The sequence below is a fragment of the Symphalangus syndactylus genome, chromosome 5 (assembly GCF_028878055.3).
Source record: "Symphalangus syndactylus isolate Jambi chromosome 5, NHGRI_mSymSyn1-v2.1_pri, whole genome shotgun sequence".
Classification (NCBI taxonomy): Eukaryota; Metazoa; Chordata; class Mammalia; order Primates; family Hylobatidae; genus Symphalangus; species Symphalangus syndactylus.
This window is the reverse complement of record NC_072427.2, coordinates 34,411,531-34,433,673: the sequence shown is the minus strand read 5'-3', so window position 1 is coordinate 34,433,673 and position 22,143 is coordinate 34,411,531. Positions and strand designations below refer to the sequence as shown.

Genomic DNA, 22,143 nt, shown 5'->3' with positions numbered 1-22,143 from the left:
TATCTTTGAAATCATTCACTTCTTTCCACCATCCCGGTTTAAGCTCTTAGCCCTTTTCATCTAGACTACAGCCATAATCTTCTAACTGGTCTTCCAGCTTCCATTCTTGCCTCCTTCTAATCCCTTCGCCATACAACAGAAGTAGCCTTTGCAAAATGCAAACCTGGTCCTATAACTGCTGCCCTTGCCCTTAAAGTAGATTCTCATTAAGAGAAAGACAAAGTCTCTGCATCATGGCCCCTCCCTTTGTCCTCAGCCCATCTGATGCTGGGCTGGCTCCCGTTTGGTTGCTTCTATTCAGCCACACCTCCTTCCTCTCAAGTCATCAGGAAGGCCATTATTGCTCCTCTCACAAGGCAATCTCTCTAATGAGGACAATCTTCCTATATTACCGTATATCTTCCCTTTGTAATTCTTTTCACATTGCAATTCTAAATGTATTTGTTGGGTTTCATTATTGTTGGCATCCTGCACCAGACAAAAATCTCCATAATGATAAGAGTTGAGTCTGTTTTTCCTGGTTCAAGCAGATGATAAGTACTGACATTTTCAGTAAATGGACAAGTGAAATACATTCTCTGTGTATTTGGCTTTTTTTTTTTTTTTTTTTTTTTTGAGACAGAGTCTCACTCTGGCCCAGGCTGAAGTGTAATCACGATCACGTGTTCTCGGCTCACTGCAACTGCCTCCTAGGTTGAAGTGATTTTCACAGCTCACCCTCCCAAGTAGCTGGGTTTACAGGTACATGCCACCATGCCCGGCTAATTTTTGTATTTTTAGTAGAGACGAAGTTTCACCATGTTCAGGCTGGTCTTGAACTCCTGACCTCAACTGATCCACCTACCTCGGCCTTCCAAAGTGCTGGGATTACAGACGTGAGCCACTGTCCCGGCCTATTTGTCTTTTAATTCTGTTTGTGGTATTTTCAACTTACAGAATTTTAAAATATATATACAAATATATAAATATTTTCTTTTGTAATTTTTGTCTTCATTATAACTCTGCTTAAAAGTCCTTCCCCACACTAAGAATATAGAAATATAGACCCGTTTCCTTTTACTGTTTTCATACTTCTGTTGTTTGCATAAAACCCATAATCCACCCGCAATTTATTTTGTCATTGATATAAATTAGAAAAATAACTTTACTCCTCAAGTGGCTGGCCACATTCCCAACCCTTTGCCTTCCTTTCCTTGATGATTTGAAGTGACTCATTGATTGCACACAAAATCCCTCTACATGTTTAGTCAGGTAAATGATCTGTCTCTTCCGTCACTGGTTGTTTTTGCCACTGTTTTCATTATTACGGCTTCGTGCTATGTTTTAGTATCTGACAGTTACCTTTTGTAAGAAAATAAGATTTCATAAAATAATACTTTAAGTTTGTGCAATTTGAATTAAGGTTTACTAGACAGATAATTATTGCTTAAAGCAGTGGTTCCCAAACCAGCAGGCATCCACAGGGCTTGTTATAACACAAATCGATGGCCTTAACCCCCAGAGTTCCTAATTCATAAGTCTGGGATGAGGCCTGATAGTTGCATTTTAAAATAAGTTCCCTGATGATGCTGATCCAGGGACCACAATTGAGAACCCTGCCTTAGAGCAAATACTTGAAACAAAGAATACAGTCAACATGAGAATGGTTCCGACACATTGTCTGAACTAGCTCCCCTGTGTGCTGTAAGAGTTAGGACGGGCCTGTATGGTTTTTTTGAGCATCTCCCTGATTGTGTCTCTGGCCCTTCTCCTGGCCCCACTTTAAATCCCTGAACCCAGTTGAGCCAAGTAACATAACCCTCCTTTCAGTGAACCTGCAAGGTGCTTAGCCTAACTGCATGGCTGCCCTGATAGTTACAAGTGCTGATCCAGCCAGGCTTTGGCCCCTTTCAGACAGAAATCAGGGAAGGGTAAGGATGCAGCGACTTCTTTTGTTATAGATTCTCATGATTGTCCTTATCTTTAAAGAGAAGGGAGAGCAATCACCAGAAATGCAGCAGAGAACTCTTCTTTGCTTTCCTCATTTCCCACCTCTGTGGCTCTTTAATGGCTTCTTGGTTTCGTACAAAGGGAGAGTTAATTACTAACACCTGCTTCTGCTTCTCCTTTCCTGCATGGCCAGCTCCCTGACTGATAGCCAGCTGCTTTCTTGACAAGAGACTTTTCCACCTATTCCACACAATGTCAGCATATGTAAAGAAATAAACATAGTTTGAACACTTAGGCCGTACAATATGGACCTCTGTGGAGAAACCTGCATCTTCCTTCTTCCTTCATAAAGGAATACACATTCTTTGCAGGAAGTAAAATAGCCTTAGAGGTGACATCTGCTATGGTTTACCCTTCTTTATTAGTAAGAGGTAGTGCACAATTATATTTTACATGAAATGTGTGGTTTTAGGCATCATACGTTCATTTTCCCTATTTTTTGATACTCTTGTTTCTACCACTAACATTTTCTCTTTTTAGGTCACCCAAAAGTTAGGTTGAAATTATTTGAATTTCCTTGAGGAATATACCTTCTGGGAATTTATCCTCTGTGTTTTCCGTTTTCTGGTATCTAAGATGAACCATTGGAAGACCTCCTGTCATAAGCAAATAAGAGTTTGCTATAAAGCCTTCCTTTGCATCCATTCTCTTGTTTGGCATTCACTGAATCAGGCTATCTGTGCTGACTCTTGGGGCCACAGAGAAAAAGATGCATCTCTTGTTATGGAGGGCTCACTCTGTATTGATGAAGACAATACATTTATTAACAATTACAACACATCATGATAAATATTACACTGGAGATAATCACAGGATATCTGGAGACAGAAGCCAGGACAGTGCCCTCAGCTTGACAGGGAGCCTGATGAGATATAACTCCTAGAAAAAGTGACATTTAAACGAATCATTGGGAGCAAGGAGGACTTGTGCATGGCTTCATTTCTATTCTTAACTATTATTACAACCATTATTTCATTTTATTTACTTCTTTTTTTTTTTTTTTTTTTTTTTGAGATGGAGTCTAGCTCAGTTGCCCAGGCTGGAGTGCAGTGGCGTGATCTTGGCTCACTGCAACCTCTGCCTCCTAGATTCAAGCGATTCTCCTGCCTCAGCCTCCCAAGTAGCTGGGATGACAGGCACGTGCCGCCACGCCCGGCTAATTTTTGTATTTTTAGTAGAGACAGGGTTTCACCATGTTGGTCAGGCTGGTCTCAAGCTCCTGACCTCGTGATCCGCCTGCCTCAGGCTCCCAAAGTGCTGGGATTATAGGCATGAGTCACCGCACCCGGCCTACTTTTTTCTTTTTTTGAGACTAGTCTCTGTCACCCAGGCTGGAGTGCAGTGGCAGGATCTTGGCTCACTGCAACCTCTAACTCCTGGGTTCAAGCAATTCTCCTGCCTCAGCCTCCCGAGTAGCTGGGATTACAAGCACATGCCACCACACTCAGCTAATTTTTGTATTTTTAGTAGAGATGAGGTTTCACCATGTTGGCCAGGCTGGTCTCGAACTCCTGACATCAAGTGATCCACCCACCTCAGCCTCCCAAAGTGCTGCGATTACCAGCATGAGCCACTGTGCCCAGCCTCGTTTTATTTACTTTTTGAATAGCAATACGTTCACATGTTTGACAGTTCAATAAGTATGAATGGGGATATAGAAATGCTGTCCACCAGTGTGGCTATTTTTCTAATAGCCACATTTTAAAAAGTAAAATGAAACAAATGAAATTAATTGTAATACTGTATTTTATTTAACCCAACATATTCAAAATATTATTTCAATATCAAATCAGCATAAAAATATATGAATGAGATATTTTACATTCTTTTGTTTATACCAAGTTTTCAAATTGTATGAAGTGCATTTTACACTTACAGGATATTACAATTTGGAATAGCCACGTTTCCAGTGCTCAGTATTTGTGCATGGCTAAGTGGCTGCAGTATGAGACAGCACAGATGTGTAATAATAAATTTTCCTCCCATTTCTGTCCTGAAGCAACTCAGTTTCCCTCCCTAGAGACAGCCATTGTTGGTAGTCTCCAGTGTGTTTTTCCACAGATAGCACATAGACAAGCAATTATAAACATGCATATGCAAATAATAGGACGGTAATCACACCTCTGTGCATCTTACTTTTTTCACTTAATAAATCTTGGATATGTTTCATATCATTACATAGGAAGCAAATTCAATTTTTTGTTGTTGCTTCAGGGTACATTTTATGGATGTCACAAATTATTTTATGGATGTCACAAATTATTCAATTAGTCCCTATTGATAGGCATGTAGGTTTCCAATATTTGGTGCTTATGAACAATTTGGGCTAAGTTTTTAGAGACAAAGAGCAACAGGAGCTAGCTCAGTGAGGATGGGGGAATGACTTTCTAGAGAAAGGGAGTACCAGGAAAGAAGGTATGGAGCACAAGGACACATGGTATTTGAGATAATTTCTTGTGGCTTAAGATGGCTGGAGAATGAAGTGTGTGTGAACCCAAGACAGGAGGAGGAGGCTGGAAGGGCAGGAAGAGAATGTATTGCAAACAGTCTTGTAATTGGCATACGAAGGGATTTGGACTTCATCCCAAAGGACACCCATCAAAAGATTTTAAGGAGCAGAGGAGTATAAATAAATGTTTGAATTAATAAATATATGGCAGAGGACGGACAAATCATCCATACTGCTGAATTCTGGTTAAATGTAGAAGGCACGAGAGAAACAGAAAATCACCATTAGAACACTGCAGTAATAATTACTGCAGGCAAGATCTACAGATGAATATGAAAATTAGCAGAGAAAACAGTATATTTGCATAGCCTCAAAGTAGCTCCTCTAAAATATTTATGAATTTGTGATGGTTTTAACATATGTTCGAATATTCTTTGATACTCCCCCTCCAGGAAGGAGAGCTTAATTCTATGGGATTTACTGATTCATTTCTAATGAATAGGATATGGAAAAGGAAAAATACTATCTTTACAGTGGAGAAACCTGGCAGATACCACCTGAACCACATAGTCAAGGTTAACATCATCAGCGATAAGTCATATTGAAATAGAATACCCCTGACGAATGTGATAAGAAGGGCATTTTGCTTCTATAGTATTCTTCATAAAAACTCATCCACCCCGTCTAATCATGAAAAAAACGTTAGAAAAAAACAAATTGGGCCGAGTGCGGTGGCTCATGCTTGTAATCCCAGCACTTTGGGAGGCTGAGGCGGGTGGATCAAAAGGTCAGGAGATGGAGACCATCCTGGCTAACACAGTGAAACCCTGTCTCTACTAAAAATACAAAAAATTAGCAGGGCGTGGTGGTGGGTGCCTGTAGTCCCAGCTACTCGGGAGGCTGAGGCAGGAGAATGGCATGAACCCAGGAGGCGGAGCTTGCAGTGAGCCAAGATTGTGCCACTGCACTCCAGCCTGGGTGACAGAGCAAGACTCTGTCTCAAAAAAAAAAAAGAAAAAAAGAAAAAAAAATTGAAGGATAATCTAAAAAATACCTGACCAGTAGTCTTCAAGAGCATCAAGGTCATGAAAAACAAAGGAAGCCTGAGAAACGGTCACAGACCAGGAGAGACCACAGAAATGTGATGACTAAATGTAACTGTGGTCTCCTGGATTGGGTCCTGGAATAGAAAAAGTACATTTTGGAGAAAAACTGGGGAAATGTGAGTCTGTAGTTTAGTTAATATTATTGTGCCAATGTTAACATCTTAGTTTTCATAAATGTATCATAGTTATGTCAGATGTTAACATTGTGAAGAGATGCCATGATATTCTGTGCTGTCTTTGCAACTATTCTGTAAATCTAAAGTTATTTCAAAAGAAAAAGTTAGAAAAAAATCAGAAGAATGACATGATTGGAATCACATTTTAGAAGATCCCAGTGGCTGCACTGGGAAAGAGGGCTGGAAGGAGAAAAGAACAGAACAAGAAGGTTGCTCCATAAAGTCAAGAAGAGATTATGGAGGGCTGGATGGGGGCAGGGCAGCAGGAATGTGGGGCCATAGATCTGCTGGGGAGCTCACTAGAAGGAAACTCAATCAGACCCAATGATGGTTTGGATGAAAAAGCAAGGGAGTGGGAGGACCCTGTTGTCAGCCCCTGGGAATTATATGGATAATGATGTCATTTACTGAGATGGAGGAAACAGGAGGAAGAACAGGTTTCAGGGAAACATGAGCTCAGTTTTAGACCTGTTGAATTTGGAGTACATTTGAGGAATGCAAGTATCCACTAGGCAACTGGGTATATTGACCTACAGGTCAGGAGGGAGACCTGGCTACAGATGGTTGTAGAGAATCATGGATGTGGGCCGGGTGCGGTAGCTCATACCTGTAATCCCAGCACTTTGGCAGGCCAAGGCAAGTGGATCACCTGAGGTTGGGAGTTTGAGACCAGTCTGACCCACATGGAGAAACCCTGTCTCTACTAAAAAATGCAAAATTAGCCAGGCATGGTGGTGCAAGCCTGTAATCCCAGCTACTCGGGAGGCTGAGGCAGGAGAATTGTTTGAACCCGGGAGACGGAGGTTGCAATGAGCTGAGGTTGCACCATTGCACTCCAGCCTGGGCAACAAGAGCGAAACTCCATCTCAAAAAATAAAAATAAAAAAGGAGTCATGGATGTGTAAAGCATTGGGGCCATTGGAATGATAAGATGGCCCAACAAGGGCAGATAGAGAGGAGACAGGGCCTAGAATATAGAAATTTAGGAGCTAGGCCCAGGGTGTGTCAAGGAGTCCAGAGAAATGGTGACAAGGCAATGCTGTCATTAAGAGTCAGGCTCTGGACAAAGGCTATTAGGGTCAGAATGCCGACTGCCACCTACTGCTGTGTGACATGGAGCAAATTATTTAATAAGACTGTTGTCATGGTTACATGAAACTATTTTAAAAGTTTTAAAAATAATTTTAGTAATACTGGGCTCATAGTGCTCAACAAATGTTGGCTAATTAGAGGCAAAGGAAATCTAGAGCCATAGCCCTGGAAGCTATGGAAAGAGAGTGGTTCAAACAGGAGGACATACCTTTCACACCCATTAAGATGGTTATTGTCAAAATAGTGGAAAATAATAAGTGTTGTCAAGGAGGTAGAGAAATTGAACCTTCGTGCATTGCTGGTGAGAATGCAAAATGGTGCCGCCACTAGGGAGAACAGTTTGGTAGCTTCTCAAAAAGTTAAACATAGAATTACCGTATGATTCAGTGATTCTACTCCTAGATATATATCTAAAAGAATTGAAAGCAGGGATTCAAATAGATACTTGTACACCCATGGTCATAGCAGCATTATACATAACAGCCAAATGGTAGAAACAATCCAAGTGTCCATTAACAGAAGGATGAATAAACAAAATGTGGTATCTCTGTACAATGGAATATTGCTTAACCTTAAAAGGGAATGAAGTTTTGATACCTATTACAGAGTAGATGAACCTTGGGAACATGCTCTGTGAAATAAGTCAGACACAAAAGGACAAATACTGTAGTGTATGATTCCACTTATATGAAGTACCTAGACCAGGAAAACTCATGGAGACAAGACAGTAGCATAGAGTTTGCCAGGGTCTTGGAGGAGGGGAAATGGAGAGGTAGTGTTCAATGAATACAGAGTTTCTGTTTGGGATAATGGAGAAGTTCTAGAAATGAATAGTGATGATGGCTGCACAACGTGAATATACTTAACGCCACTCAATTGTATACTTAGTAATGGCCAAAATGATAAATTTATGTTGTCTATATGTTACCACAATATTAAAAGAAAAGGAGGACATGGTTACAGAGAAGTAAATAAGTGCTTAATGATTATCTTTTGAATTTTGTGACACAGGGGCCATTGGTGACCTTTCCAGAGTCCTTGCAGTAGAGCAGAGAGGTCAAAAGATTGCAGTGGATTGAAGGATGATTGAGAGGTGTCTAGACCGGGGGCTGGCAAACTACTGTCAAATCTGGCCACCTGCCTGTTTTTACAAATAAAGTTTTATTGGAACACAGCCACACCCGTTCACATGTGTGTTGTCTGTGGTTGCTTTTGTGCTATAATGGCGGAGTTGAGTAGTTGCTACTGAGACCACATGGTCTGTAAAACCTAAAATGTTTACCATCTGGCCTTTTACAGAAAATTTCCCAACTCCTGGCTAGACAACACTCCTGGTCTTTCAAGAACTTTGGCTTCCTTAAATAATTCCTGCATTTCTCGTGAGGTTACTCAGTAGATAACTTTGCCCCTTCAGTTAGGTAGCAGAACAGAACCAAAGCTGAATAGTAATAGTGACTAAGAAGGAGGAAGAGGAAAAATTCATTCCTTTCTTTCCTTAACTGGAGATATTATCCTCACTCTACCTTTTTTTCTCTTATAGCCCTGGAAAAAGGAATGAAAGTTCTTCTCCTCCCTGTCCCCCGCCAAAAAACTCCCCACTGGTAAATGGTCATGTGACTGGTGATAATAAACTTTCTGAGATGGCTGCGAACTGCAGTTAGGTTTAAAGTTTCCTCATTAATGCAGGAAAATGCTCATAACCTGAGGCTTTTCAAGTGTTTATTAATTTACTTTCTGGGGCTGGCTGCTGATGCTTATTTCAGATCAAAGAGAAAGCCTGTGTCTTTAGTAGTTGCTGTGTGCCAGGAACTATGCCACATTTTGTGCCTAGGTGAGCTCATTGATAGCCATCATAACCACAGGATGGCATTTCCCTATTTCACAGGAGGGGAGACTAGGGCTCACCAGCGTTAAATACTCACCCAGAGACACACATGAAGAGTTTGAAGTACAACTGGAGTTTAACCCACACCTGCCTAATTCCAGGACCTCAGGGTGTTTCTACTACACCATGCAGCCATCCTATCCTCTGTGGCCATGAACGGCCTCAGAATAGCACCTTGAGCCCATTCTAGGCAGAATACAATACTTGATGGGTTCTAATCCATTTTAAACCATGATCCCTGCTATTTCAGGGTAACAGGTGACCACGTAAAGTGTATCTCAAGTGCACTGTAGGCTTTAGGAAGACCCTTTTCCCAGCCTATTCCCCATGCTCCCAAGCCCCACTTTGATGGTCTATGTGAGTCTACTCAGAGGTAGCTCTTATTTCTTTAAAACCATCCTGCATTTCAGTGTACTCTGACAGCACTGTCTGATACTTGGGATTCACTTGTTCCCATGTTACCACCTATTTTTACATTTTCTGCCATAATTCCTCAAGCTCTTGTTTAGGCATAGTGACCCAGGGATGCAGCAAGAGGGGGATATAATGGCTTCCACACTTCCCATCTGTTTGTGTCTATACAACTGGTGCACAAACACACATCACCCTTGTGACTTCTTTCCCTGTTGAGGCTGCCCTTGATGATGGAGCTTTTAACTGCCTAGATTTCTGCAGCCATCAAATCAGATCTAAAAGGGAACTCAGAAGTCATTCACCCAACTTTTGTACAAGTGAGAAAAATAAACTGCAGCCCAGAGAGGGCTGGCAACTTGTCCAGGCAAACACAGCTTGTCAGCCCCAGATCCTGGACTAGGAAGGCCCTGGCTCTCCCCGTTCCCAGCCCGGAGCTCATCCTGCTGCAATTCACTGCCTCCTCCCTGCCTCAGTTGACGAGGTAGGGGCTGTCCCCCTGCATGTGGCGTGCTTACCTTGGAACCCTTTTCATGAATGAGACCAGATGCAGAACTCCACATTGATCATTTCTGTCCCTCCCCTTTCTGCTTTCTGTTAAAGGCAGCCCCCCAGCTCCCAGCTGGCTCCTGTCCCCTCCCCCAGCCGGGAGAAGTTATTACATGAAGAGATCAGCTTACCAGTTTTCTTCAGAACAGAGGCTGAGCTCGAAGCGCCGGGTAGTACAGTGAGGGAGAGCCGAGGGAACCAGCGCGGTGCCTAGCGGAACTCCAGGGCTGGAATCCCGAGACACAAGTGCATCTGCTAGCTGTTAGCACTTGGCAGACGGAGTTCTCCTCTAGGGTAGTTCTAACTTTGGGTAATAATGTTTGTCAGCTACCTGATATTAACATTGCTCCACGTTCAAACAGCAGTGTTAGCAAGACCTGGGGGAGAGGTAAGCCAAATAAAATATCTTGTCAGAAGTTGTATTTTTTTTCAGCATTATATTTCCTCTTCTATCTACCAAGAGGGATCAGGGAATGGAATTTTATGGGGTGCAAAGAGTAATGCTTTATATTACTTTTGTAGGCTTCTCTTGCCTTTTCTTATATGAAGACTTCTTTTCTTCTTGAAGAATTTTATAATTTCTAAAATACCATTCTGAAGCTGTCTGTGCAGTTGCCACACTGGGAAGTTACTCTGGCCTTGGTGACAGATGCCTGTAGCACGCACATTTCTCCTGCTGTAGCTGAAAAAAAAAAAAGATGTGCCATGTCAGATTTCGTTAGGGACTGTTACCTTTTGAGAATTTTTCTCCAGTGCTGCAGAGAGAATGTACATGCTAGAGGAATTGCTTTTCTTCCCTGCTTTTGCCACACTTCTCTCTTTTTTTTTTTTCTTTGATGTGCTTGGAAAAATCTGTGCTTAACTTTCTATCATAGGTTTGAAGAGGGATAATGATATACAACAGGGCTAGGAGTGTGCCCAGATGTACCTTAGCAGGGAGACATATTTTAAGTTCACGAGGATGATTTATTATTATTGGTTTAGTTCATGTGATTGTTGGGTACAGTTTTTTTTGGTTTTGTTTTGTTTTGTTTTGTTTTTAACATCAGTGATACCTCCTGAAGTCAGTTTTTGATGCAGGCAAAGAGATTGGGATAGATGATCATTGAGCCCGGAGAGGGAAGCACCTTGGTGTATCCACCCTCACCTGCAAACAAACCTGCAATGTATTTCCCTCATCCACTCCTTTTCCTCCTTACCCTGATGCCTGAGTAACGAAAGGACAGCCTTTCTCCTGCATCCATCTTCCTCTTTGAAAAGCCAAGTGAAAAGTGTATCTCCTAAAAAGGCCATGAGGCCACTTCACAGCTTTGCCTTTTGTTAGCCTTGTCAGGGACCAAGCAGGCTCTGAAAGCCTAATGTAATTACTTTCCCTTGTCTAAGAAGAGTGGAAGTGGGAGTGCTCCCAAGCCCACGGCTGCAAGGCTAGCTGTAGGCTTTTTGCTCTGTTCAAAACAGACATGCAGCTCAGAGACATGCAGCAACGGGTCATTCGTTGTAGGCTTTTCGCCTGTTAGTTACTCATGTCCTCTGCTCTGTAGATATTTTCTGGGCCTGTGGGGGGATTGAGCCCTTGAATGGCAGCAGGAGGAACTGAATGGGTGAGTGATGCTGGAAGCTGAAAGCAGACCATTGCCCTCTAGTTGTAGTTGAAGTTTGCAATTTCCCTGTTGATTTTTTTCGTGTATAGAGTAAATGACAAATGGGCTGGCCTCACTCAGCCTGGAGCATTTAAGCAGGCGAGAGGAGAGCTCATATGGAAAATATTTCTATCACCGCTGCATGCACATATGGTCTGGGGAGACCCCCGAACTGAGCAAATCACAGCGCTCCAGCAGCCCCTCGGTGGCATGCCAATTATTCTTATTAACAGCAAGCAAAGGGCAGGCTTTAGTTACCTGCACACAGCTGGCTCGTGGGGAAGGCCACGCTGGAATGTGTGTGCCCCTAGCCTTGTGTCACATGCAGAGTGGCAAATGGCTCTGCTTCACCTGACAATCAGCAAAGCAGATGAAAAATGAAAGGGATTATACGGGCTCACCCAAATCTTGGTGCTTTTCAGACAGTGCTCAGCGTTTGAGAGAGGAAGGCAGAGGTTTTGTCTTATGAGTTAAAAGTGTGTGTGCTTAACATGAATAGCCAGAAAACCCGATCAGAGGTAGTGAGATGCCTGCCCTTCTGCCCCTTTGTTCCACTCTGCTTTGCTAAATAAAGATCCTCTTGGGCCTCTTCCTCTTTTCTTTCTTGCTTTCCATCTTTCCCCTAGTGTGTGCATGTGTGTGCATGCGTGTGTCCGTGTGTGTTTCTGTGCTGTTGGCTCCAGAACGCCTGAGCTCCTAGGAAATTATACAATTAGGATTCGTTTTTCCTTCTTGGAAATGAAATGATGAGGAAGGACCATGAGTATGAGTAGCCCCCACTTCTTCCTTAAAAAGAATGTAGTTTATATAGAGCTTTGAAGAATGTGGCATTTATTTATAAGAGCCTCTTTTTTATTGTCGTGTTACTTGCAAAACTTACCCATAAACATGTGGCGTCGTCACTAAGTCACCAAGATTTTCCTTTTCTCTGCCAGCTGGTTTTCTTGCAGGTTTTAATTATCTTCCCTTTGGATGTTCCTAAAAACACATGAGGAGAAGGAAGAACGGGTAAGAAAGCGTCATACACCTGGGGGCGCTTGGAGGGCTGTGTTCTCAAGGTGGGGCTGGAAGCCAAGCGACACACTCTGGGAAGGGAAGCAGTTTACAGTCAGTTTTCTAGGGTGTGAGGTCCTTTCAGATAAGCAGGGCCTGGCAGGTGGTGAGAGGAGGGGTGTGATGCAAAGCAAGCCTTGTTTGGCGTCCTGTGGCTGGCACTGTCAGCGCTGGTGACTGTGGTCCAAGGACAGAACAACCTGGTATGGTGTCAGTGCATGGGTTGGAGAATAGACACAGAAAAGAACTGTGCCTTCTTTAATTTTCCCATTGCCAGAGCATTAAACTCAGAACAGTGAGATCATGAGAATCCCTTTTGTCTTAGTCAAGGTTAGGGTGGCAACCATGTACACTTGTACAGATGGGGTGTATCCCCGAAAAGACTGTAAAGGACTTTTAAAGTCAAGCTGGACTTTTGATGCATTTATCAGCGTGGGGAGTGTGCCAACGTGCAGCTTCTTTGCAGAATGCAGCAGAATGGTGGGGAAGGAGAGGTGGGGATGGGAGGCTTGCATTTTCTTTCTTGAACTTGGACTTACCGTCTCAGATAAGACCAATGAGACATTGTTATATGTAGGGACAGGGAGGGAGATGCAAATAGAAATCTACTACATTCCATATTTGGAATAATATGATAAATTCTGCAAAGTGTGGTCAAAAAGATGTTCTTTAATTTTTTTTTTTTTTTTTTTTTTTTGAGATGGAGTCTCGCTCTGTCGCCCAGGCTGGAGTGCAGAGGCACAATCTTGGCTCACTGCAAGCTCCGCCTCCTGGATTCATGCCATTCTTCTGCCTCAGCCTCCCAAGTAGCTGAGACTATAGGTGTCCGCCACCACGCCCAGCTAATTTTGTTTTTGTATTTTCAGTAGAGACGGGGTTTCATCGTGTTAGCCAGGATGGTCTCGATTTCCTGACCTCATGATCTGCCCACTTCAGCCTCCCAAAGTGCTGGGATTACAGGCATAGATGTTCTTTAATTTTGATGGTACAATATGGCAAAACCTATCAAAATAATAAATAAATAGCTGCTAATGGGTACAGACAAGGTTTCTTTTCGTGGTGATGAAAGTGTCTTGGAATTAGGTAGTGGTGATGGTTGCACAATTTTGTGACTATCCTAAAAACTGCTGAACCATATCCTTTAAAAGAGCAAATTTTATGGTACGTAAATTGTATCACAGTTTTTTACATTAAAAATAAATATGTCTTTTGGACCCAGATTTTCCATTTCTAAGACTTTTTATCATATAAGTCTACTCTGAGTGTGTAAAATGTTCTATGAGCCACCTGTCATAATTAGGCCCTTTCCATCCTACTGTCCTAGTGATTAAGGCATGCTGTGCAGGTGTTCAGAAAGAATGAGGTAGCTCTAGATGTGCAATGAAATGACCACCAGGATAAGCTTTTAGGTAAGAAAAGCAAATTGAATGTGCATAAAATGCTCCCATTGTGTAAAATGTGTTATTGACTATAATCACCATTGCAAATGCTACCAAGTGTATTAACCCTGTGCTGAAAAAAGAAAGGTGAAAAGATCAGATCTTTGTCTTTGATGAGCTTATACTCTAAAAGGGCACATAATACAAACAGTTAATGATCATGCAATAAGGATCTCTCATTAATTGCAAGAGCAATGGGAAGCTACCAAAGAAAGCAAAGAAAGATTCCACAAATGATGACATATTTGAACTGAGGCTTGAAGGGTTGTGTGTTGGGAGTCTTCAAGACAACCCCTAAGATTCAATTATCTGTCGTGATTCAGTGACTCAGCATACATTGGCAGTCACAGCTATGATTTATTACAGTGAAAGTATACGAAGAAAATCAACAAAGGGAAAAGGTTCCTGGGGTAAAGTCTGGGGGAAACGACTTTTTTTTCCCAGGGAAGGCACACAGGACCCACTTACTTCCCCTAGCAATGGGTTATGACAACACATGGGAAATGTTGCCAGCTAGGAAGCTTGTTAGAGGCCCAGAGCCCAGCATCTTTATTGGGGCTGACCACATGCACACCCTCTGCCTGCCCGCTAACAAAATTCCAGACTCCCACAAGGAAAGCAGGTGTTCAGCATAAACCATATTGTCTATACAGTAGAGGCGCAGCAAGCAAGCCACCCTTACCAGTTCTGGGAATGATGGGAACCCTCCCCAAATCCAAGTTACCAGATGCCAGCCTACGGCCAGCCTTGTAAGCAGATCTTTTCAAGGAGAGCAGTCAGGTCTGAAATCTTAACTTTTTTCTGATGGATAGGTGAGCATTTTAAGTGGGAAAAGAGGGGAGCATTCCAGGCAGAGAGAAAACATCTATAGAGCCCCAGAAATAAGAAAGGACATGGCATGTTCTGGAAACAGTGCATAGTTCAGATCACAGAAGCATGCATTGTGAGGGGATGTGGCAGGAAATTTGTCAGTCAGCTCGATCCTGAGAACTGGAGTTTTTCTCTGGGCCTATGAAAGTTCTCAAAATTCTAGATCTACAGTCTTAAGATTATCTTTTTATGACATGTCATTTAGGTCATCATTGCAGGACATTTTCTTCTTCAAAAATTATTGAAATTATTTCCTAAGGAGTAAATCAAATTAAATAATGAATGTAGGACTGCTTTGTAAGCAGTGACACCCTTTATTTAAAAAACTAGTTGTCACTCTTCGTTCCTAGAGTGTTGTTTGTGGCAAATAGAAATGAAGGGTCAATGTAATGACCGTAATGACTATTTCGTGGTACACAATTCTCCCTGGCTTCACCTTACTTTCTTTTTCTAGTATCTAAAATAGCAAACCAGCTATGTGGAACTCACTTGCTAATGCAAGACCCAAGTTTGAGCCTTGGGTCAATCACTTGGGTGAAAAGTCGCCATATGACTTTTCTCATTTAAATGTTTTTGTTGTTGTTGTTGAGACAGCGTCTCACCCTGTCACCCAGGTTGGAGTGTAGTGGTGTGATCTCAGCTCACTGAAACCTCTGCCTCCCAGGTTCAAGAGATTCTTCTGCTTCAGCCTCTTGAGTAGCTGGGATTACAGGTGCCTGCCACCATGCTGGCTAATTTTTGTATTTTTAGTAGAGATGAGGTTTCACTCTGGTCTCCAACTCCTGACCTCAAGTGATCCGCCCACCTTGGCCTCCCAAAGTGCTGGGATTATAGGCATGAGCCACCGCACCAGCCTAGCCCTTTAAAAACAAATTCAAGCAAACAAATACAGAGAATAAAAGTTAAAGGTTCCTCTTTACCCTCATTCTCTCCCCTATCCTTCTTCCCTGCCCAGATGAAACCATTGTTAACAATTTAGCATCTGTCCTTCTAGAACCATTCTTGTACATTTATAAACATAAGGGTATGTGCCTATGTGCATGTCTGTGGGTTTATGTGCATATGTGTATGTGTATGCCTATGACTTGCAATGGCAGAGTTTTTCCTTCTTTTTCTGATACCTTTGCTTCTTGTTTCTACCTCATGTCTAACTGCATTTGCTAGAACTTCCAGAATACAGTACTGAATAAGATAAATGAATGTGAACATTCCTGTCTTCTACTAGACTTTTTTTTTTTTTTTTTGAGATGGAGTTTTGCTCTTGTTGTCCAGGCTGGAGTGCAATAGCGTGATCTCGGCTCACTGCAACCTCCACCTCCCGGGTTCAAGCGATTCTCCTGCCTCAGCCTCCCGAGTAGCTGGGATTGCAGGTTTTGCGCCACCACACCCAGTTAATTTTTGTATTTTCAGGAGAGACTGGGTTTCACCATGTTGGCCAGGCCGGTCTCGAACTCCTGACCTCAGGTGATCCACCTGCCTCAAACTCTCAAAGTGCTGGAATGAGCCACCGTGCCCAGCTCTTCCAGACTTAAATGGGAATGTTTCTAATATTTCATCACTAAGTATGATACCTGTCAGAGATTTAGGTAGATACATTTTATCCAGTTACAAGTTTATTTCTAAGTTTTTATCAGGAGTGATTGCTGAATTTTATCAAATATCGTTTGCCTTTATCAAAATGCTCCTATGAGTTGTTTCCATTAATCTACTTACATAGTGAATATATTATGGATTTCTTAATGTTCGACTGTCTTTGCATTCTTGGAATTAACTGTCTTAATCATGATTTCTTCATTAAATTTGCTACTGTATTTGATTTATAAATATTTTAAATTTTTTCTTCTTTTTTAAATAAGTGTTATTGGCTGTCAGCTGTATTTTATTGTGCTAGACCAGGGTTTTGATAGTTTTGTAAAATCAATTCAGAAGTCTTTCATCTTTTTGTATGCTTTGAAACAGTTTTGTTTTGTTGTTTGTTTTTTGTTTGGTTTGGGTTTTTTTTTTTTTTTTCAGACGGAGTCTCGGTCTGTTGCCCAGTTTGGAGTGCAGTGGCACGATCTCAGCTCACTGCGAGCTCCGCCTCCCGGGTTCACGCCATTCTCCTGCCTCAGCCTCCCGAGTAGCTGGGACTACAGGCGCCCACCATCATGCCTGGCTAAATTTGTTTTGTTTTTTTTAGTAGAGACGGGTTTCACCATGTTAACCAGGATGGTCTCCATCTGCTGACCTCGTGATCCGCCCGCCTCAGCCTCCCAAAGTGCTGAGATTACAGGCATGAGACACGGTGCCCCGGTTTTTTTTTGTTTGAGACAGGATCTCACTCTGTCACCCAGGCTGGAAGCGCAGTGCCCCAATCACGTCTCACTGCAGCCTCAACCTCCCAGGCTCAAGTAATCCTCCTGCCTCAGCCTTCCAAGTAGCTAGGACTATAGGCATGTGCCACCATGCCTGGCTAATTTTTTACTTTCTGTAGAGACAGGGTCTCACTGTGTTAACTGTGTTGCCCAGACTGTTCTTGAACTCCTGGACCCAAGTGATCCTCCCACCTCAGACTCCCCAAGTACTAAGATTACAGGTGTGAACCACCACACCCAGCCTCTGGAACAGTTTAAACAACCAAGGAGTTACCTTTTTTTTTTGAAGGTTTATTGAACTCAACCGTAATACCATCCAGCTCTTTAGTGGGGTGATGGTATTTGAGTATTTTTTTAACCATTTATTTTATTTCTTAAAAAGGTATAATACTGAATATATGTAGGAGAACATATGTAATATATAAGCAATTATGAAGTAGAATAATAAAGAAAACACGTATGAACTCACCACACAACTAAAGAAATCAAAATTCCCAGTACTGTGCGCTAATCCCCACTCATGTCCTCCTCGCTTCTCTCCTCAAGAGACAACCATCACCCTGAATTTTATGGTTTTCACTTCATTGCTTTTATTTATAATATAATCATAGGTGTCTGTGTGTCTAAAGAATATACTATTTGAGCCAGGTGCAGTGGCTCATGCCTCTGATCCCAGCACTTTGAGAGGCTGCTTGCTAGAACTTCCAGAATACAGTACTGAATTGGTGGGTCATGGAGAATGTGTTTGTTTAACTCTACAGTTAATGTCAGATTGCTTTCCACAGCAGTTGTATTAGTTTTCATTTCCACTAGTAGAGTGTAAAAGTTCTCAATGATTTATCTCCTTTCCAGTATTAGGCATTATCAGACAGGTTAATTTTTACTGATATATAAGATATAAAATGGTATCAATGTATGCTAATGGATATTTCTCTGATCATTAACTATTGATATTGTATAATGTTTATGTGTATACATATCATTCATGTTTCCTCTTCTGTGAAATGCCTGTTTGTATTTATTTTCTGGTTTTAAATTTAGTTCTTTGCTTTTTCACTACTGATTTAAGAGACCTTTGTGTATTTTGAATATGAACCCTCTGCTTTTTATTCCATGTAATATTTTCTCCACTTTATGACTTGTAAAGTGTCTTTAGCTAAACAGAAGTCCTTGATTTTAGTGTATTTGAATGTATCCATTTTATTTCTTTGTGTTAACACTCTCTTTTTCTTGTTTAGGAAATTATTGATCCCCAGGTTATAGACATATTCTCCTATATTGCTTTCTAAAATTGTTGAAGTTTTGCACTTCACAGTTAAGTTTTTGTACACTTAGAATTAAATTTTCTATATAGGGTAAATAAGGGATCCAATTTCATTTTTCATTAAGGGATCTAATTTTCTTTTTTCCCCATATTGGCAATGAGTTACTACAGGAACATTTATTGAATAGTCTTTCCCTTTCAACAAATTTCCAGGGCCATTTCTTTTCAGTACCAAGTTTCCATATGTATGTCTATCTTTTTCTGGCCTCTGTATTTGCTCCACTGGACATTTCTATGTCTGTACAAGTAACGTGCTGTCTCAATTACTATGGCCTTATAATAAATATCAACCTGTGTAGGGCAAATCAGTTCACATTATTCTTTGGGAGTGTCTTAGTTATTCTTAGACATTTGCTCTTCCTTATGAAATTTGAAATTATCACATCAATTTTCCTTGAAAAATCCTCTAAGAATTTTTATCAGTATTGAGTCTATAGATCAATATGAGAACACTAAAATCATTCTAATATTGAGCCGTTCTATCCATGAACATAGTGTATAAGCTTTAAATTTAATTAAGTCTTCTTTGACATTTTCTAATAAAGTTTTACAGTTTTCTACACAATGGTCTTATACATCTTTATTTTATATTTAATCCTAGGTACCTTGTTATTTTTATAAAAAATTATATGTATGTTTTCCTAATTAATTTTTTTATTTTGGTTGCTAATGCTTAGAAGTCCAAATGATCATCTGGCCATGGTGGCTCATGTTTGTAATGCTAGTAGCGCTTTGGGATGCTGAGGCAGGCAGATCACTTGAGCCCAGGAGTTTGAGACCAGCCCTGGGTGAAACCCGTCTCTACAAAAAAAAAAATAATAATAATTGAAAAATAGAGAAAAAGTTAGCTAGGCATGGTGGTGTGTGCCTATATTCCCAGTTACTGAAGAGGCTAGGGTGGGAGGATTGCCTAAACACAGGGAGGCTGAGGCTGCAGTGAGCCATGATCATACCCCTTCACTCCAGCCTGGGTGGCAGAGTACGACCCTGTCTTAAAAAAAAAAAAAAAGTACAACTGATCTTATATCAAAACAGCTTTCTAAACTCTTATTAATTTAAATCGCTTTAAACTCTTTAAACTCTTTAAATCTCTTTAAACTCTTTAAACTTAAATTAATTTAAACTCATAAATTTAAATAAAAGTTCCTTTTATGTAGGAACTTTTGTAATTTCTAGTACATAATTATGTAATCTGTGAATAATGGCCATTTTGGCTTTTTTCCTTTTCTAAATTCTGTATATCTAATTTCTTTTTTAATGGCCATTTTGAGTTTGTTTCTTTTCCAATTTTTATAATTTTTATTTCTTAACCTTTGCACTGGCTAGAACCTCCAGCAAAATGTTGAATGGAGGCGGTGTTATTTTGTTCCTGATTTGCTCAAGAGAACACTTCTGACATTTTGCCATTGAAAATCAAGTTTACTGTAAGTTTATGCTTGTATTAGCTCAATAAACCCTCTTCTATTCCCAGTGTACTAAGAGATTTATTTTTTAAATCATGAACATGTATTGAATTTTATCTAACACATTTTCTCTATTAAGATGATCATTTGGTTTTACTTTTTTAATCTGTCAGTGTGATAAATTACAGAAACAGATTTTATAATGTTAAACTATCCTTGCATTCCAGGGATAAATCCAACTTGGTTATAATATATTTCTGTTTTTATTAAATTAATTTTATAACATGACTATTTTTAAGAGGGTTCTTTAAAAAAAAATCTATATTCGAGAGTGCCTGTAAATTTTTCTTTCTTATGCTGTACTTTCCTGTTTTGTTATAAGGCTATACCAGTCTTATAAATTCATTTCAGAAGTACTGCCTTGTTTTCTAATGTCTGGAGTATTTTCTATAATATAAAATTATTATAATTTATTCCTAGAAAGTCACCTAAAAAAACTGGCTAAGCCTGATGTTTTTTTTCCCCCGTAGGGAAATTTTAAACCACCAATTATTTTTATTTAATCATTATAGGAGTATTAAGGCTTTCTATTTATTCTTGGAAAATGTTTAAAAGTTAAATATGTCTAGGAATTTGTCCATTTCATCTACGTTTTCCAGTTTAACATAAATATGTTCATTATATCTTCTAATTATCTACAGCATCTGCAGATCTCCAGGTGCTGCAGAGCCCTTTTTTCTTTCCTAATATTTTTCAATTGTGCCTTTTATTTTATTAACCATTCTTTCCAGAATACTGTAAATGTTACTAATCTTCATTAAAAAAATCAACTTTTGGCTTTGTTGTTCCTCTTCATTGAAGCTTTGTTTTCTATTCCATTCAGTTCTGCTCTTTCCTCGGGTTTATTCATGTCATCATTTTTTCTTTAACTTTAGTAACTTTTAAAACTTATGTGGGCCACATGCAGTAGCTCACACCTGTAATCCCAGCACTTTGGGAGGTCGAGGCAGGCAGATCACTTGAGGTCAGGAGTTCAGGACCAGACTAGTCAACATGGTAAAACCCATCTCTACTAAAAATACAAAAATTAACCAGGCATGGTGGCTGGCATCCGTAGTCCCAGCTACTTGGGAGGCTGAGGCAGGGGAATCGCTTGAACCCAGGAGGTGGAGGTTGCAGTGAGCTGCAACTGCACCATTGCACTCCAGCCTGGGTGACAGAATGAGACTCTGTCTCAGAAAAAAAAAAAATGTGTGTGGGTGTGTGTGTATGTGTTCAGCTCATTTATTGTTAGCCTTTAATCTATTCTAATGTATTAAAGATGGCAATTTTTTCTTGTAGTATTACTTATGTTGCATCTCTTAAGTTTTGATATACAGTATTTTTATTATTATTCAGTTTTAAGGTTTTTTGTTTTGTTTTGAAACAGAGTCTCACTCTGTTGCAGTGGCAGGATCACAGCTCATACAGCCTCAACCTCCTGGGCTGAAGTGATCCTTCCACCTCAGCTTCCCCGGTAGCTGGGACCACAGATGCACGCCACCATGTCTGGCTAATTTTTTAAAATTTTTTGTAGAGATAGGGTCTTCCCATGTTGACCAAGTTGATCTTGAACTCCTGGGCTCAAGCAATCCTCCCACCTTGGCCTCCCAAAGTTCTGGAATTACATGTGTGAGCCACTGCCCCTGGCCTCAGTTTTAAATATTTTTAAAAATTGTCATTATGATATTTTCTCTGACCCAAGCATTATTTAATTATATTCTTAAGTATGGAGGGTTTTGGTCTTTTTTAAAATTCGAAATTAATTTCCAACTTGATTATATTGTGGTCAGAGAATGTGGTATGTGCAATGCTGATTTTCTGAGATTTGTTGAGACTTGCTTTATGGCTTAGTATGTGAACAGCCTCTGTAAACACGCCAAGTGTGCTTGAGAAAAGTGTTTGTTTTGATGAACATTCTTGATAATTGGTTCAGAGACTTTTATATTTCTGTTAAATCAAGGTTGTAGATTAAGTTGTTCAAGTCTTCTGTGTCTTTTCTAATGTGCGCTGCCTCATCTGTCAGTATTCGAAGAAGACATGTTGAAACCTCCCACCAGCATCTTTGTTGGCCTGTGGAGGGGTGGGGCATGGCTGACCTCAGCATTCTTCAGGCAATCCTTTCCTTGATGTTAGTGGCCACTCAAGCTTTTGCTCATTGTACCTGTGGTTTCTGAGTTTAGAATTTTTTCTTCTCTGCAATAGTCTGTTTTGGTGGTTTCTTCTGCTGTGGTTTCTTGCCAACATAAACTTTCTAATATCCAGAAATTCCTCAGAATGTTTTATCTGCTAATCATATCCTTTCTTGTTTTATAGTTGTTGTTACAACTTGTGTGTGTTTTCTGCGATTTGAATGGAATTTTG

The 22,143-nt window shown here is 40.6% G+C and overlaps 1 protein-coding gene across 2 annotated transcripts in view; it reads left to right on the top strand.

Annotated features, from left to right (window-relative positions):
- THSD4 (thrombospondin type 1 domain containing 4) overlaps nucleotides 1–22,143 on the top strand; it is a 674,737-nt gene that overhangs the window by 421,645 nt on the left and 230,949 nt on the right. The window contains exon 1 of one of the 2 annotated variants that reach the window (XM_055277916.2): nucleotides 9,800–10,045. The exons of the other annotated variant lie outside the window; for it this stretch is intronic. Coding sequence (XP_055133891.1) covers nucleotides 9,974–10,045 — 72 coding nt within the window. The 5' untranslated portion in view covers nucleotides 9,800–9,973. Of the gene's footprint in view, nucleotides 1–9,799; nucleotides 10,046–22,143 lie in introns of those variants that run through there. 2 annotated transcript variants of the gene reach the window in all.